This window comes from Mastigoproctus giganteus, chromosome 9, assembly GCF_048544385.1.
Source record: "Mastigoproctus giganteus isolate SK-2022 chromosome 9, ASM4854438v1, whole genome shotgun sequence".
In the NCBI taxonomy this organism is placed as follows: domain Eukaryota; kingdom Metazoa; phylum Arthropoda; class Arachnida; order Uropygi; family Thelyphonidae; genus Mastigoproctus; species Mastigoproctus giganteus.
In genome coordinates, this window is record NC_143583.1 from 59,849,382 (window position 1) to 59,868,582 (window position 19,201).

General features: G+C 37.9%; 1 protein-coding gene across 1 annotated transcript in view; it reads left to right on the plus strand.

The window, feature by feature from the left end:
* The first annotated feature begins 253 nt into the window (after positions 1-253).
* The window catches only part of ND-MLRQ (NADH dehydrogenase (ubiquinone) MLRQ subunit), a 67,270-nt gene continuing 48,322 nt past the window's right edge, over positions 254-19,201 (plus strand). Inside the window, exon 1 of the mRNA XM_090381615.1 lies at positions 254-363. Coding sequence (XP_090237741.1) covers positions 319-363 — 45 coding nt within the window. The 5' untranslated portion in view covers positions 254-318. The remainder of the gene's footprint in view (positions 364-19,201) is intronic.

Sequence of the window (19,201 nt, forward strand, 5' to 3'; positions counted from 1 at the left end):
GGGGGAACTCTGTTCTAAATTTTACCAAAAAAAAAAAAAAAAAAAAAAAAAAAAAGGAAAGTAGAAATAGTAGATTTAAAAGATAAAAATAATAACTACTAGAGATCCTGGTTTGGATGTAATGCTTGATTCAGACATTTTTGTTATTTCGAGGAGAAATAAGCAAAAAAAATACAATTTTTTTTTTTTTTTTTTTCAAATTCGCGAACCCGTTGATCAAATATAGCGGCTACTACTGTTGCGAACACATGTCAAGAGTGTGCTCATTCACTGCTTGGCAAACGAGTTGAAACCCACTATATAGCTTTGGAGTACGCAATGAGTAATCTTTTTTCTTTCAGCAAGATAAAGAGACATACATCAGTAAGAAACAACTTATTTTTGCCTTACATTATAAAAGTTCATTGTTAATTGGTGGAGTCGAAAAACGAAGGAATTGATTTTTCTTGTAAGATGTGATATTAGTAATTATTTCATTAGTCGATTTATTTTCTTTACGTGAATGTTTGTATTCACATTGGGGAGTTAAATTCACCGATTATTCACATATGAATTCGTATGAGTAATCGAGGAATATAACCGACTAAAAGCATTTTATTCCAAATGGATTTAAAAAATCTGTATATAAATATATTTTCTGTTTCGTGTTTCGAAATTTCCTCATGTAAATTTTTCTTCAGTGTAATTTGCGTAAACAAACGTAGGTTGTGAGAGATGAAGTGATCACTTTGCTTTCTTTTCTAGTTGGATGAGCCGCAGAGTAATCTTTGGGTAGAGCAATGTATGGGGACGCGTATGCCGAGATAGTGTGCATTGTGCTACAAGAAATGCTCCAGCCATTGTTAATTGTTGCACTGTCAGTATTCAAAACGTCCCGCCATTTTCCTTCACAAGTTAAGAATTTAAGTAATTTTACCAATAGGGGTCACGTCTATTTTATCTTATTTTCCTTTTATTGCAATTTTGATTACTGCAGAATCTAAAATGAGATTACTAATAGAAGGTATCTGTTTCATTATTCAACAGAATAAACTGATTTTTAGGCAGTAAGCCCATTTTAGGTTTACTGTCAGCTTCCGATGATCGGATTTTAATGTGTTAAATATTCGATTCTTATGTAGAAATATTTGTCGAGCCATTTTACCTTCCGTTGCTAACATGGTGTCTGATAGGCGCAACTTTGCAGTAGAGTTTTGAATTCGCCAGCTAAAGGCGAACAGCGGAGGAAATAAAAATTAAAAAAAAATCCATGTAATAAATAGTTTATTGTTGGCTTCTCATGTTTATTTTCTTTCGGTATTTTGAAATTGGAATTAACAAATAATAATTAACAGATGAAACAAGAAATCTTTTAGTTTATGACGAATAGATCATTTTCAATTCAGTAAAAGGGTAAAAATTAATATAGTTAGGGAAGGATGTTACGTGGTTGATTTCCATTAAGATTAATTAATTTTGTAATAACTGAAAGCAAAGTGTAGGAAATTATTGAAGTTAAACATAAGAAAGACACCTGGGGTGAATCGGATCAATCCAGTTATATTAGAGGCGACGTCAAAGGAAGTAAGCAAACCCTTAGCCATAATTATGAGAGCATCCTTGGACGCAGGGGAAAACCCCACGGACTGGAGATGTGCAAATATATCCCCAATTCACAAAGTGGGTGACATGAGTGACATCTAAGGGTGACGTGAGTAATTACAGACCAGTTAGTTTAACTTATGTTCCGGGTAAAATAATGGAGTCACTGGTTAAAGATGCATTGCACGATCATCGAGACAAGACTGCAGCAGTAATTCAGACACAGCATGGGTTTGTTAAGGGAAAGTCTTGTCTGACAAATTTGATTGGATATTATGATGTGGTTACAAAGGAACTGGATGCAAAAAATAATTTTGATATCATGTACTTGGATTTCAGGAAAGCTTTTGATACTGTTGCACATGGAAGACTGCTGTACAAATTGGAGAGATGGTATTAAGGGTAAGTTGCTACAATGGATAAAAGGGTGGTTGAGTGGGAGAAGACAGTGTGGTAGTCAATGGACGCTGCCCTTCATGGACTAATGTTATTAGTGGAGTCCTCCAGGGTTAGATGTTGTGCTCACTGTTGTTTTGTATATTTATCAGTGATATTGATGGAGGTATATCAGGCTTAATGTCAGCGTTTGTAGATGATGCAAAGGTTGGCGGGGTTGTTAATGACAGTAATGGCAGTGTGCTACTGCAACAGGATCTAGAAAATTTGGGTAGATGGGCTGAGAAGTGGCAATTGAAGTTTAACATTGACATGCAAAGTACTGCATATGGGTAGCAGTAATATACCAACTGTGTGGTACTACACTTAGGTGGTATAAAATGAAAAAGATCTGGGAGTAATTGTGCAGTCAGATATGTAGCAATGCAGACAGGCTGCCAGAGCAGGTCATAGGGTATTGTCAAATGATATACAGAAGTTTTGCTAGTAGGGAAAAGGAGGTGATTATCCCTTTGTATAAGGCAATGGTTGGGCCATGCTTTGAGTACTGCGTACAGGTCTGGAGACCTCATTTTAAGAAGGATATAGAGTTGCTTGAGTGTGTACAGAAGGATACATTCAAGATTGGTGAGGTCAACGGAGAGGTCCTCTTATCAAGAAAGGCGTAAGTTCTGCATATTTCAGCGGCTGGAGACTAGGCACCTGTGATCTGATTGATGTGTATAAAGCCTTGAATAACTTCAGTGTGCTGAATTTTGATGGGATTTTTTTGCTTTCTCAAATTACAAACTTGAGGGTGCATAAATTCAAATGAGGAAAGACAGTAGTAGAATAGATGTGGGGAAATTTGCCTTTAGCCAGCAGGTGGTTAATTGTTGGAACAAACTTCCTTCTGTTGTTGTGAAAGTTGATAGCTTAAATAAATTTAAGTAGGAACTGGACAAACTTTTAGAGGGAATGGATGTGTGGAATTGTTTTTTGTTTTTTTTTTCTGGCTGATGTACATAGGCTCATATGCTTGGTTTCTTGCATCTCATGCCTCCATTACTACTACCAATATATTTAATAACCACTCATATGCCACATGCAATTAATAATAATTTATTAAGCTAATCACCCAAACAACTATACATTGAAGGGGGTGTTTCAGGTGTCTTAATACCCATCATCAGACGATGCTGCCAGACACCTAATATGCTGTATGCATATCAGGCTGTATGCTGTATGCATATCAGGCACATTAGAAATCTGATGTGCTGTATGCACATCAGGTTTCTGCAGCATTGCCAAGTAGGAGTTTTGTCAGCAGCATGATCTGATGATGGGTATTGGTAAGATGCCTTAAACGTCACCTTCAATGTATAGTGGTTTGGGCAATTAGCTTAATAAACTATATTATTAATTTCATGTGCTATTATTAAATAGCACATGATATTAAATAGTTTAATTAATCTTAAAGCTAAAAATAGTTTTCAATCAAAACAAAATGTGATGACAGATGCCATAGGAGTGTCTGTTAAAAGGTGCAAGTGATGGTAGGTTAAACTGAGGACTGCCAGCTATTTTTTTTTTTTTTTTTTTTTTTTTTTTTACAATCATGGATAATTCTTTGATCATAAGCAAACGGTGTTTATTTATTTTTTTTGCAAAAAACAATTTAAATGTATCTTTATTCTAAAACATTCATCTCATATTCTGGTATGTTTCTTTTGTAGTAGTGACATGTAAGGAAGCAAGCTTATATAGCATCAGCCAAATAAAAAAAAAAAAAAAAACCCTAGCTATCTAATTTGTACACTCCTCTGATAATATGTCTAATTGTTTCCTAAATTTATTGAAACTAATCTCTTCTGGAACACCACAGGGTCATTTGTTCCTACAATCAATTACTCTAGCTGGAAGCTAGAGCCCAATGCTATTAAATGCTAGAGCCCAATGATATTAAAATTACAATAGTGAAATTATAGTATCCTTATAATACCGTGATAATTCTGACTAAAAAAAATAAATAGCAAATGCTTAGAAAAGCGGTACTCACCTTGTATAAATCTGCAATAAAATTTTTGGTAGATGGTGGTTTGATTTAGGTGGAAAGAGGCATTAAATAGAACTAAGGCGGGGAATGGAGTGAAAATATTTTAAACAGATTTTAAAATGAGCGCAAGGAAGTAGAAATGCAGATCTCCAATCCTTGGTTGTCACAAAGAGGTTAAAAGACGTAAATGAAAAAAAGAGAGAAGACAGGTGGTGCCAATAGTCGTTACGATGGACTTTCGTGGGTGAACCGTCATCAGTTGGCAAATGGAATAGAAGTGAACGCGTGTTGTATTTAAGGTTATCTAAACTCCCATGATGCTCTTTTTGACACGTGGGAACTTCAGCCGCGAGAGGTTCCAAGCCGGTGAAAGGTTGAAGGGAAGTTTAGCGTTAATAATGTTGAGATCAGAATGGTGTCGGTACCATTCGATGGTGAGGGCTTCATATTGAAGAATTCTGTAGCTCGATCTAAGTTTAATAATAGTGATGGCAGAGTCAACAAGGGGGGTGTGGTTATGGGTTTGAGCATGGGTTGTTAACTCAGTGCAGGATTGACTTGTCTTGAAACTGTTGAAGTGGTAGTATGCGCGGGTATTGGAAGTCGTGGAGGAACCGAATTTGGTGGTTGTGCTGCCGATGTAACAGGTGTCGCAGTTCGGTTGGCATTTTATGAGATATATTAAGTTATTGAGATCATTGATGGGATATTTGTGTGTATCTTTGTAAGAATTAAATAGGGAACTTAGTTTATTGTAAGTGGAGAAGGTGAGGGAGATGTCGGTATCTTTGAATATACGTCGGAATTGTGCTGCGAGTTCACTATGGTAAGGGAGAACTATGCGAGTATTTGTCTTGTGACTGTGTCTGGTTGGGTTATTAATACTGTTTTTAACGGTGGATATTGTGTGTTGGATGAGTTGAGGGGGATAGCTCCTGGCTATGAATTTATCAGTGAGGTATTGAAGTTCATTCTGTAGATCGTTTTGTGAAGAGGTGAATTTGATAGCGTTGTAGATTTGGTTGTGTAAGACGGCTTTTTTGGTACTAAGGGGATGATGTGAAGTGAAATGTAGATACTTACCGGTGTGCGTGTTTTTTCTGAAGATCTTGGTATTTAAATTTGTGTCTGTTGTATAAATAGTAAGATTAAGAAAATTAATCTGGTTGTCCGTTCCGATTTCGAGGGTAAGCTTTAGCCTGTCATGTATTGTATTGAATTTTAAAAAAAGATTGTCTATGGTTGTTCTGTTGCCTATTATTAGGATATCATCGGCGTAGCGGATGTATAATTTAATTTCAGAGGGGAAAGGTTGTAAAATTTGGTTTTCAATAGTGGCGAGATAAATTTCAGAAAGGGGGGCAGAAATGCCTAAACCCATTGGTAAACCAAATGTTTGTCGATAAATTTTATTGTTGAATCTAAAATATCTAGCGTCTAGTAAAAGAGTGGTAAGTTCAAGGATGTGGTCAACTGAAAGAGAGGTACGTTTCGTTAAAGTGTCATCAGCTGTTAGAAGTACGCGTAATGCTTGCAGGGTGAAAGGAATATGCACATTAGTGTATAGGGATATGACGTCAAAAGAAGCTAATACGTCTCCGTCGGATATGGTGGTGTTGCTGATTTTTTGGAAGGCTTGGTTGGTATTATTAATTTTGAATGTAGAGAATCGAGTGAGCGGGGATATAATTTTGACAAGGAAGGTGGATAAATTAGCAAAAGCTGATTTACTAAAAGAAACGATAGGTCTTAGTGGGTGGCCAGGTTTGTGTAACTTGGTTATTCCGAACATGTGGGGCAGAATGTTGTTGCGAATACCTATCTGTTGTAATGTAAAGAGGTTGATTTCTTTGTTCTGTCTGAGTTTTCTGAGAACTGTATCAAGCTTATTTTTAAGTTTTGTAATGTTGTGGTTGCTGTCGTTTGTATATGTATCTTGGTCTGCTAAAATTAACTCCATTTTTTCTGTGTAGGTGTTCTTGTCCAGGATAACGATTGTGTCTCCTTTGTCAGCTTTTTGGATGATGATATTTGGGGTTTTGCTTAGTCTTTGTAAATCCGAGAGTTGTTGTTTTTTTATGTTAGGGAGAGATGTGAGTTTAGAATTTATTATCCTATTAGACTGGTGTATAAGTCGCCACTTATCGGGATGTTGATCGAGTTTAGACTGGAGTTCGATTATACAATCTTTAATTGGATAGTGTTGTTCTTTAATGGCAAAATTGAAGCCAAATTCTAGGCCGGAGAGTTCGGAAGGGGTGAAGGATTTTGAGGAGAGGTTAACGGTGGAGATTTTTGGGGGGGTTTTAGATGTGAGTGTGTTCCATTTTTTGGTGTGTTTTTGTGTTATGTGTTGGATGGTGGCGTTGATGTGTATATTGTTGTGGTTAATATATTCAATCCAGGCGTCCGGTGGCATGTTTCTTTTGAGAAAGAATCGTAATTGGTGTATACAGTTTAAAAGTTGGTGTTTTTTGTTAAATCTTTTCTTAAGTTCTTCACGTATGATCGCGATAGACGTGCGGTGTATGATATGTGGGTATTTTTTACAGTTATTTTTGGGAAAAATGCGGGCGAATTTGGGGATGACGTTGTGATATAAGCATTTTTGTAGGAAAGCTATGTGTAATTTGTTGGAGAAATATTTGATAAGCGCTTTGGAGAGTTGTATTTTCCTATCAGGCATGTCTAAGGGCATCAGGGATGAGATTAGAAATATATAAAAGATATTAACTCGGTGCAGATAAGGTGTTGATTATGACGTTAAGATATCTTATAAGTTTGACAATAGTGAAATTATAGTATCCTTATAATACCGTGATAATTCTGACTAAAAAAATAAATAGCAAATGCTTAGAAAAGCGGTACTCACCTTGTATAAATCTGCAATAAAATTTTTGGTAGATGGTGGTTTGATTTAGGTGGAAAGAGGCATTAAATAGAACTAAGGCGGGGAATGGAGTGAAAATATTTTAAACAGATTTTAAAATGAGCGCAAGGAAGTAGAAATGCAGATCTCCAATCCTTGGTTGTCACAAAGAGGTTAAAAGACGTAAATGAAAAAAAGAGAGAAGACAGGTGGTGCCAATAGTCGTTACGATGGACTTTCGTGGGTGAACCGTCATCAGTTGGCAAATGGAATAGAAGTGAACGCGTGTTGTATTTAAGGTTATCTAAACTCCCATGATGCTCTTTTTGACACGTGGGAACTTCAGCCGCGAGAGGTTCCAAGCCGGTGAAAGGTTGAAGGGAAGTTTAGCGTTAATAATGTTGAGATCAGAATGGTGTCGGTACCATTCGATGGTGAGGGCTTCATATTGAAGAATTCTGTAGCTCGATCTAAGTTTAATAATAGTGATGGCAGAGTCAACAAGGGGGGTGTGGTTATGGGTTTGAGCATGGGTTGTTAACTCAGTGCAGGATTGACTTGTCTTGAAACTGTTGAAGTGGTAGTATGCGCGGGTATTGGAAGTCGTGGAGGAACCGAATTTGGTGGTTGTGCTGCCGATGTAACAGGTGTCGCAGTTCGGTTGGCATTTTATGAGATATATTAAGTTATTGAGATCATTGATGGGATATTTGTGTGTATCTTTGTAAGAATTAAATAGGGAACTTAGTTTATTGTAAGTGGAGAAGGTGAGGGAGATGTCGGTATCTTTGAATATACGTCGGAATTGTGCTGCGAGTTCACTATGGTAAGGGAGAACTATGCGAGTATTTGTCTTGTGACTGTGTCTGGTTGGGTTATTAATACTGTTTTTAACGGTGGATATTGTGTGTTGGATGAGTTGAGGGGGATAGCTCCTGGCTATGAATTTATCAGTGAGGTATTGAAGTTCATTCTGTAGATCGTTTTGTGAAGAGGTGAATTTGATAGCGTTGTAGATTTGGTTGTGTAAGACGGCTTTTTTGGTACTAAGGGGATGATGTGAAGTGAAATGTAGATACTTACCGGTGTGCGTGTTTTTTCTGAAGATCTTGGTATTTAAATTTGTGTCTGTTGTATAAATAGTAAGATTAAGAAAATTAATCTGGTTGTCCGTTCCGATTTCGAGGGTAAGCTTTAGCCTGTCATGTATTGTATTGAATTTTAAAAAAAGATTGTCTATGGTTGTTCTGTTGCCTATTATTAGGATATCATCGGCGTAGCGGATGTATAATTTAATTTCAGAGGGGAAAGGTTGTAAAATTTGGTTTTCAATAGTGGCGAGATAAATTTCAGAAAGGGGGGCAGAAATGCCTAAACCCATTGGTAAACCAAATGTTTGTCGATAAATTTTATTGTTGAATCTAAAATATCTAGCGTCTAGTAAAAGAGTGGTAAGTTCAAGGATGTGGTCAACTGAAAGAGAGGTACGTTTCGTTAAAGTGTCATCAGCTGTTAGAAGTACGCGTAATGCTTGCAGGGTGAAAGGAATATGCACATTAGTGTATAGGGATATGACGTCAAAAGAAGCTAATACGTCTCCGTCGGATATGGTGGTGTTGCTGATTTTTTGGAAGGCTTGGTTGGTATTATTAATTTTGAATGTAGAGAATCGAGTGAGCGGGGATATAATTTTGACAAGGAAGGTGGATAAATTAGCAAAAGCTGATTTACTAAAAGAAACGATAGGTCTTAGTGGGTGGCCAGGTTTGTGTAACTTGGTTATTCCGAACATGTGGGGCAGAATGTTGTTGCGAATACCTATCTGTTGTAATGTAAAGAGGTTGATTTCTTTGTTCTGTCTGAGTTTTCTGAGAACTGTATCAAGCTTATTTTTAAGTTTTGTAATGTTGTGGTTGCTGTCGTTTGTATATGTATCTTGGTCTGCTAAAATTAACTCCATTTTTTCTGTGTAGGTGTTCTTGTCCAGGATAACGATTGTGTCTCCTTTGTCAGCTTTTTGGATGATGATATTTGGGGTTTTGCTTAGTCTTTGTAAATCCGAGAGTTGTTGTTTTTTTATGTTAGGGAGAGATGTGAGTTTAGAATTTATTATCCTATTAGACTGGTGTATAAGTCGCCACTTATCGGGATGTTGATCGAGTTTAGACTGGAGTTCGATTATACAATCTTTAATTGGATAGTGTTGTTCTTTAATGGCAAAATTGAAGCCAAATTCTAGGCCGGAGAGTTCGGAAGGGGTGAAGGATTTTGAGGAGAGGTTAACGGTGGAGATTTTTGGGGGGGTTTTAGATGTGAGTGTGTTCCATTTTTTGGTGTGTTTTTGTGTTATGTGTTGGATGGTGGCGTTGATGTGTATATTGTTGTGGTTAATATATTCAATCCAGGCGTCCGGTGGCATGTTTCTTTTGAGAAAGAATCGTAATTGGTGTATACAGTTTAAAAGTTGGTGTTTTTTGTTAAATCTTTTCTTAAGTTCTTCACGTATGATCGCGATAGACGTGCGGTGTATGATATGTGTATGATATGTGGGTATTTTTTACAGTTATTTTTGGGAAAAATGCGGGCGAATTTGGGGATGACGTTGTGATATAAGCATTTTTGTAGGAAAGCTATGTGTAATTTGTTGGAGAAATATTTGATAAGCGCTTTGGAGAGTTGTATTTTCCTATCAGGCATGTCTAAGGGCATCAGGGATGAGATTAGAAATATATAAAAGATATTAACTCGGTGCAGATAAGGTGTTGATTATGACGTTAAGATATCATATAAGTTTGACAATAGTGAAATTATAGTATCCTTATAATACCGTGATAATTCTGACTAAAAAAATAAATAGCAAATGCTTAGAAAAGCGGTACTCACCTTGTATAAATCTGCAATAAAATTTTTGGTAGATGGTGGTTTGATTTAGGTGGAAAGAGGCATTAAATAGAACTAAGGCGGGGAATGGAGTGAAAATATTTTAAACAGATTTTAAAATGAGCGCAAGGAAGTAGAAATGCAGATCTCCAATCCTTGGTTGTCACAAAGAGGTTAAAAGACGTAAATGAAAAAAAGAGAGAAGACAGGTGGTGCCAATAGTCGTTACGATGGACTTTCGTGGGTGAACCGTCATCAGTTGGCAAATGGAATAGAAGTGAACGCGTGTTGTATTTAAGGTTATCTAAACTCCCATGATGCTCTTTTTGACACGTGGGAACTTCAGCCGCGAGAGGTTCCAAGCCGGTGAAAGGTTGAAGGGAAGTTTAGCGTTAATAATGTTGAGATCAGAATGGTGTCGGTACCATTCGATGGTGAGGGCTTCATATTGAAGAATTCTGTAGCTCGATCTAAGTTTAATAATAGTGATGGCAGAGTCAACAAGGGGGGTGTGGTTATGGGTTTGAGCATGGGTTGTTAACTCAGTGCAGGATTGACTTGTCTTGAAACTGTTGAAGTGGAACTGCGACACCTGTTACATCGGCAGCACAACCACCAAATTCGGTTCCTCCACGACTTCCAATACCCGCGCATACTACCACTTCAACAGTTTCAAGACAAGTCAATCCTGCACTGAGTTAACAACCCATGCTCAAACCCATAACCACACCCCCCTTGTTGACTCTGCCATCACTATTATTAAACTTAGATCGAGCTACAGAATTCTTCAATATGAAGCCCTCACCATCGAATGGTACCGACACCATTCTGATCTCAACATTATTAACGCTAAACTTCCCTTCAACCTTTCACCGGCTTGGAACCTCTCGCGGCTGAAGTTCCCACGTGTCAAAAAGAGCATCATGGGAGTTTAGATAACCTTAAATACAACACGCGTTCACTTCTATTCCATTTGCCAACTGATGACGGTTCACCCACGAAAGTCCATCGTAACGACTATTGGCACCACCTGTCTTCTCTCTTTTTTTCATTTACGTCTTTTAACCTCTTTGTGACAACCAAGGATTGGAGATCTGCATTTCTACTTCCTTGCGCTCATTTTAAAATCTGTTTAAAATATTTTCACTCCATTCCCCGCCTTAGTTCTATTTAATGCCTCTTTCCACCTAAATCAAACCACCATCTACCAAAAATTTTATTGCAGATTTATACAAGGTGAGTACCGCTTTTCTAAGCATTTGCTATTTATTTTTTTGATATTAAAATTATATTTTTGCATCCAGTTCCTTTGTTACTGCATTGTAATACTCATGATCCAGCAGTAGACAACACAACAGTATCCTCCACAGCAAAGGTCTGTGGTCCTACAGGAAGTTGCTATACTTGATTATCATGACAATGGGAAATGTATTTAAAAAAAAAAAAAAAAACAGGTGGAATAGGACTAAATAAATATACAAAACAACAATGGGTTCAGAATTGAACCACGAGGGGTCCAATTAATAACTATTCCATGAAGAGCACTGTCTGTTAATAACCACTCTATCTTCTCACACTTAGCCATCTCTTTATCCAGGGCACTAACCTGCCCTTAATGCCACACTACTCCAATTTGTATAGCAATCTTTTGAGCAACATTATCAAAAGTTTCCTGAAATCGAAGTCTCTCTCTCTCTCTATACATTAAAAAAGTTTTCCTCCTAGTGATATTTATTCAAGCCAATAGGAGAAGAGGGCAGGGCAGTTACATCACTACAAATGCACAGGTAAATAAAAGCCCCATTACATTGTTGTCTTCCATTGAAAGGCAACTGCCTCCATAATTTCACGAACCTCGTGACCACGCTTGGCATCATTTGATATTCCACTGTAATGTCAGCTGATGAAGGGACCCGATATAGTTTGTATATTTTTAAATAGTGTAGTATTTTGTAAATATTTTAAATTATACAAGTGGGTCAGGAAATTACGTCACTACAAATGCACAAGTAAATAATTACATAGGTCATTTCCTGATTAGATATCGATTAGTGCGTTTTGACAGGCATTTTTTACCCAGAAAAGATTCAACTTACTCCATCATACCTCTACATTTTACCTAGAAAAGCGTGTGCAAGGGTTGGTGAGCAAAGTGAGCATGGGGCAAAGCTCCCTAGTATGATATTAAAATTATTTTTTGCATCCAGTTCCTTTGTTATTGCATTGTAATACTCACTCAGATTTTTCAGAGAAGATTGCCCCTTAAATCCATGCTGTGACTGCAGTATAATTGCATTCTGTTTAGATAGTCCTATATTTGTATTACCTGCTTAATTAGGGACTCCATTATTTTCCCTGGAACAGAAGGAGTTATGGCTAAGAGTTTGCTTATCTCCTTTGCTGCCTCCCATAGTATAATTGGATAGATCCCACCCATCCATTGCCTTTTTTTGTGAAGCTTCAACAGTTTCTTTTTGACTTTCCTCTCATATTTATAACCACTCTACTCTCAGTTATCACAAAATCATTTAGCTCCCTGTTGGAATTTGAACTTCTGGCATACCCCTCCCTAAAGGACTCTTATATGTGAATGTAGATGAAAAATACCTATTCAGCTTGTCAGCAACCTGATCATGGTCATCAGTAGTTAAGCTGTATATATATCAAGTGGACCAGTATGATTAAACTACAGTCAAAGCTCTTTATACCAACCATCTTTTTAATGTCCCACACATTATAACATCCTATGTGGTTGTTTTCGGCCAATTTCTCATTAATCTAATGCTATTTTATGAACAATCGATGGAGGTCATTATATAGAGCTTTGACTGTACTTCCTTCTATTTTTAATATGAGTAAAGAAATCTTTGGTGCTTTCCTTGGAATTCTTTGCCAGACACTACTTGTAATTTGCCTTAGCGTGCGTAACCTCCTTTATGAATCAATTACAGACTAGCTTATATCTACCATAAGCTTTTGTATCATCAAATAATTTGTATGCATTGCAAGCATTTTTTTTCTCTGCCACAAGTTTCATCATTTCTTATGATCTGAATTTAGATCTAAGATTGTAATGATATTTCTTAGTCAATATGAAAATCCTAACAGCCCTTCGATTACTTTCCTGAATGCTTCCTCCTTAGAGTCTGCTGGTGATATCATCAGACGGTCCCACAGTATAGAGTTTAAAAACTGCCTGAGACAACAGTAATCACTCTTAAGAAAGCAAATGCCTTTAACTTTGACAGTAGTTGTCTTTAAGTAATACTTTGCTTATTGGAGGCTAGAAGTGGTAGTACCCATGTTTAGAGTCTAGAGCAGAGCTCCAGAAAACAACCCCCCTTCCCGTCTCTTCCATCATGCAGTATGATTGATGTTTTTGAGGTTATGATGAACATCACGGCAAGATTCAATCTTCATTACATTTCGAGGGTCGAGCTATACAACAGTGTTCACAAGCCAGCCATTAGATAGTCCACCAGACCAAACCTATTAGTAACTTTCTAGGATGCTTCCAGATCAGCTAATGTATAATCTTGCTGCCTCTACTCTGATTACTTCATATAGCATGTCCTCCCCACATTTTCTTATACATCACAAATACATCAATTGTCAAACTAATCAGATAAGGCTGTTCTAATAGAACAGACTTGTCTGATTCTGAAAGAATCTGAGTTATCTGTTGATTCAACTACTGCACATCTCAGTTGTCCGAATTATTCATGGTATAATTTCTTTCAATTCAAAGTTGGTACTTGTGCAAAAGTCCACCCTGATATTCCCTGACAGAGATTTAGTAATTTGGAGTCTCCTCTTTTCAATCTTCTCTGGCTTAAAATCTCTCAGCCACATTCCTTCAAATTCATCTGTTGCCTCTGTCATTCTCCCGACTCCACTAATCACTTGAAATGCTTTGACATCCTCTCTTTGAAACTTGACTTTCTCCAGTACAACTTTCCTAACAGTAAGATAATCTGTTTAGGGTCCCCGAGGTTGTCACAGACATTCTCTCAGATATGCCAGACAAGCTGTACTTGCTACCTGGGAGTCTAAAATGCTAATGAAACTGATATTTGGGTGACATTCAATCAAGTGGACCCCAATTCAGCGAAGCCCGATGGTCAGTGACAGCCAAATCCGTTGCTTGCACCTTTACGATCATGGGACTGTTAGTAATCCTGGGTATAACCTCCATGCACAAGCACACTGTGGGTGGTCACCCAGGTGTGAACCAACAAAAGCAGGGGTTGAGGTGTGGTGCCCATACCACATGGAAGATTGCCACCCCTCTATTACCAGGCAATACTAGGTGGTAGATGACTCTCATCAACTGGTGCAATACCACCACTTTGCTTAATGGAGGCTTGAAGTGATGGAACCCTTAGTCTTCAGAGCTAAGTTCCGGTGAACCCTTCCCCATTTTTTCCATCACGCAGTATGACTGATAACATTTGAGGTTATGATGAACATCATGGCAAGATCCAATCTTCCTTACATTTCAAGGGTACAGCTCTAAAACGGCATTTGCAGACTGTCCACTACTTAGTACACCAAACTGAACCTATTGGTAACCCTTTAGGAGGTTTCCAAATTATTTGATGAATTTGAGGTATTGCTCAAAACATCAAAGGCAGGTATTGTTGGGATATCAGAGACGTGGTGTCACACAGATATAAGGAATGCAGAACTGGAATTTGACGAGTACAATGTGTACAGAAAGAATAGGAAGGGAGGAGGGTTTATGCTATTAGTTAAGAAATACATAAAATCCAAGGAAGTGAAGCCAGTCGACATTGCTGGACAGTGCAGTGTCGAGTCAGTTTGGTGTGACATAAGCATTGGGAGATCAAAATTAACAGTAGGAGTGTGCTATAGGCCTAACGACTCTGATGAGTATAATAAGAAACTGTACAGGGAAATAGTGGGCCAGTAAATCAGAGTCTTATAATGGGGGATTATAATTTCCCAGATATTCACTGGAATTTGTGGGTTGGTCACTCGCACACTAGAAGGCTTTTGTGGATTTATTGGATGATTGTTTTCTACCTCAGCATGTTCGAGAGGCAACTAGAGGGACTAATACTCTTGATCTGATTATCAGTAGTGATTCTTCATGCATTAAGAATCTGCAGATAAAGGAACCACTAGGTGGCAGTGATCACAGTGTGCTGAAGTGGGATTTACTCAGAGGTAACTACTGTCAGGGGTAAAGGAAGGGTTTTTGCTTTCGTAAAGGTGACTACGATGTCTGAGACAGTATTTAAATTCTATACAGTGGAACCAGCTGATGATGTTACCAACAGCAAATTCAAAATGGGAAGCATTCAAAGAACTTATCTTGGAAGCTACTAGACTTTACATACCAACTAAGAAATATTGTTCAAGGTTTAGGCCTAAATGGATGTCAGGTGAGCTAATGAGAAATATGAGAGAGAATAAAAATGCATGGGATACATAAATTAATGGGTGATATGTAAGCAAGTCACAAAGGAGATTAGGCATGCAAAGGCAGATTATGAGAAATCCTTGGCAAAGGATGCAAAGAAAAACAGAAAAGAGTTCTTTACCTATGTAAACTCTAGAAGGAAAGGGATGAATCAGATCGGTTTACTGGATATTGATGATTCAACAGATGAGGATCCTGCTCAGGTGGCTAACAAATTAAATGAGTATTTTGCATCTACATTCACACATTCACAAGTTAGCTTTACTTGCTACCTGGGAGTCTAAAACGCTGATGGAACTGATATTCGGGTGACACTCAAGTCAAGTGGACCCAATTTCGCAAAGTCCGGACAGTCTGTGACAGCCATATCCTCTGCTCACCTTCACGATGGTGGGACCGTTAGTAATCCTGGGTATAACCTCCATGCCCAAGTACATGGTGGATGACCACCCAGGTGTGAACCAACGTAAGAAGGGGTCGAGGTGTTGTGCCCACACCACATGGAGGAACGCCGCCCCTCTATGTTACCAGGCAGTACTAGGTGGTAGATGACTCTCATCAACCAGTGCAATACCACCACTTTGCTTATTGGAGGCTTGAAGTGGTGGAACCCATGTTTAGTCTCTTGAGCTAAGTTCCGGTCAACCCTTCCCTATCTCTTCCACCATGCAGCATGATTGATGACTTTTGAGGTTATGATGAACATCATAGCGAGATCCAATATTCCTTACATTTCGAGGATACAGCTCTAAAACGGTGTTTGCAGGCCGGCTGCTAGTTAGTACACCGGACCGAACCTATTGGTAACTCTCTAGGAGGCTTCCGGATCAGCTAGTGTATAATCTTGCTACCTCTACTCTGCCAGATAGTGACTGGAGGGAGTCAGAGTAGTGTGTATGCGGGGAGCATTGTCGAGGCAACGTTATGTCAAAGATCTGGGTATATTCTTACCACGTGTACGCCATATCCAAAAATTTCATTACTTCATACAGCATGTCCCACCCACTTTTCCTCACTATTGAATACACCATGAATTATCAGACTAATAGAGTAAGCTTATCTGCAAAAAGATCTAAACCTCCCAAACACTTCCTGGGTCATTTCACAAATATACGTCGTCTGATTTCTAATCACAATGATGTCCATTTCCACTTGCAGTCTGCCAAACCCCATGTACTTTTTCTGACAGAATCCCAGTTATCAGTTGATTTAATTACTGCTCATCTCAGTTGCCCAAATTAGTCACGTATGATTCCTTTTGCCTTTGAGGCGAAAGGAATCATACGTGAATAATTTGGAATGATATTCCCTGTGAATAAATACAGTGAATAATATTCCCTGTCAGAGACCTGGTAATTTGGAATCTCCTCTTTTCAATCTTCTCTCGCTTAAAATCTCTCTCTACCTCGTTGTGTCAAATTCATCTGTTGTCTCTACTGTTCTCCCAACTCCACTAATCACTTGCTCTTTGACTTCCTCTCTTTGCAGCTTGACTTTCTCCAGTCCAACTTTCCTAACAATGAGGTAATTTTCCTTGATGATTTTAATGTTCACAACTCCAGCTGGCTTCTGTTTTTTAGTCACACCGACCCAGCTGGTCGAGATGCCGAGGCTTTTGCAATTACTAATGACCTTGTGTAGATTGTTCATTTACCTACAAGAATACTGGACAATCCTAACCATACAGCCAACACACTTGATCTTTTTCTCACAAACAACCCTTCTAAGTAAATGGTCGAAGTGAGTTGTCCTTTAGGCACCTCAGATCACAACTTGGTGTTTCTTTATCACAACTTGATGTTTCTTCATGAGTCTTTATCTCATGGCTATTCCCAACCTCGTATTGTTTGGCATTACAAGAATGCAAAATGGGATGACCTGCGAGATTTCTTTTCCTTGTTTGGATTACTGTTTCAAAACTTTCCTCAGATCGTGTCAGTGAAATTATTCTTTTAGGAATGGAATCCTTTATTCCACATTCCACTTAAATCTCGTGCTTTATCTAAACTTTGGTTTTCCAGGGCTGTTCAAGAGAAGAACGTTGCATATCCTAATTGGCTTGTTTCCAATTCTTCAGTTTCATTTTCTGCCTAAACCAAAGCTCGCAACAATTGTAAAGCAGTTATTAATCAGTCCAAACTAGATTTTGAACAGGCTAACAGTAGAAAACTTGCTTCTAGCCCTAATGGTAACCGAGCATTTTGGTCTCTTGCCAAAGCTATTGGCCTCAACTTTTGCCCATCTCTGTTCCCACTTATGTCAAAACCAGATGGTTCTGTTGTCACTTCAGCCAAGGATAAAGCTGATCTGCTATCATCCCATTTTTCTCTCAAACTCATGTATTAATGATCTTGGTAAAACACCTCCCACCATTTCTGACATGCTCCATTCAATGCCTCCTGTGGTCTTCCGTCAAAAGGATGTCTGTCAGAAGGATTTTGACGAATCTTGATGCTAAGAAAGCTCCAGGTCTTGATGGTATTTCTCCACTTGTTCTCAAAACCTGTGCTCTTGAACTTACTCCTATTCTTTGCCGCCTTTTTTCATTTCCTTATTCCAAAGGTGTTTTTCCTTCTGCTTGTAAATTTGGTCATTCCAGCCAGTTTCTAAAAAGGGTGAAAAATCCCTTTCAACCAATTACTTCTACTCTTTCTAAAGTAATGAAGAAATCAATTTACTACCAACTCTTAAACTATCTAGAAATCTTCCATCTGATCAACGATTGCCAGTATGGATTCTGCCAGTTTCGATCCACTGGTGATATTCTGGCTTATGTTACCCATTTATGGACAAATTCAATGAAAAAGTTCGGTGAAACAGGCAGTTGCTCTTGACATCTCAAAAGCTTTCGATTGTGTTTGCCATGAAGGTCTTCTAAACAAGCTTACATCTTATGGTTTGCCAACTGTTTTTCATAATTGGTTATCCAGTTTTCTGTCTGATCGCTCACTGAGGGTGATGGTAGATGGCTCTCTGTCTTCTAACTTCTCCACTAATGCTGGTGTTCCCCAAGGTTCAGTTCTTTCCCCCCACTCTTTTCCTCTTGTATATTAATGACCTTCTTCCACTGACTGGAAATCCTATCCATAGTTTGCCGATGATAGCACATTGCATTCCACTTTACTTTTTGAGAAACCTTGCCCTGCTCAATCAGCTTCAACTTCTCGAATATCCTCTACCAATTTCTTAAATGCTGATCTTCAGGGAATTCACCAGTGGGGCAAAAACAACGTAGTTGATTTCCATCCTTCTAAAACTTCGTCTTGTCTTATATCTTGCAAAAAAGGATTCTTCTGCTCCTATGCTTATCTTTGTTTTCTTCTTAACTTAACTTAATTTCCCAAATATTCAAGAAAAATTTATTTTAAAAATTTCCAATTTACTTCTTTATTAATATTTGTTGTCGATGTGATGCAATTGCTCAATAGAATTACAGAGGAATTATTTGAACGATCTGGATCAAATTGAAGCAATGGTTTTTCATTTAGATGTATGGGCATCATAATCTGCAACATGTTTAATTGTTACAATATTATTCATTACGCTGAAAGCTTGCAAGCTTGCTCAGTTTCAGCACCGCTAATCGCAATGGTTTCAAAGATCAGAAAAATTTCTTATTCGGTTTTCACTATCTTGCCACCGAGACAAAAGTTGTTTCATCTTCCACGATTTCGGGTAGCATATGTTTAAAATTTCTTTCAATGGCATCGTCATTTTCTTTATTTAAAAAAATCACTCTGTTGCATTAATAACTTATGCTTTAAGGATAAAACAATGCATTTAATAACTTGTCACGAAGTAATTTTTTTGCTTTTGATTTTGATTCCTTCAAATTCTTTCCACTTCAACTTGCTCTCAATTTTAGCTTCATAATTTCCTGCAGAATTTTTCAAATTAGCAATAGCATTGATATTCGAATTATTAATTTATCTGCTTTTACCATTGTGATTCTGTAAAGCTTCTGAAAGGTAAGAGAGCTCCTGCAAGATGTCAA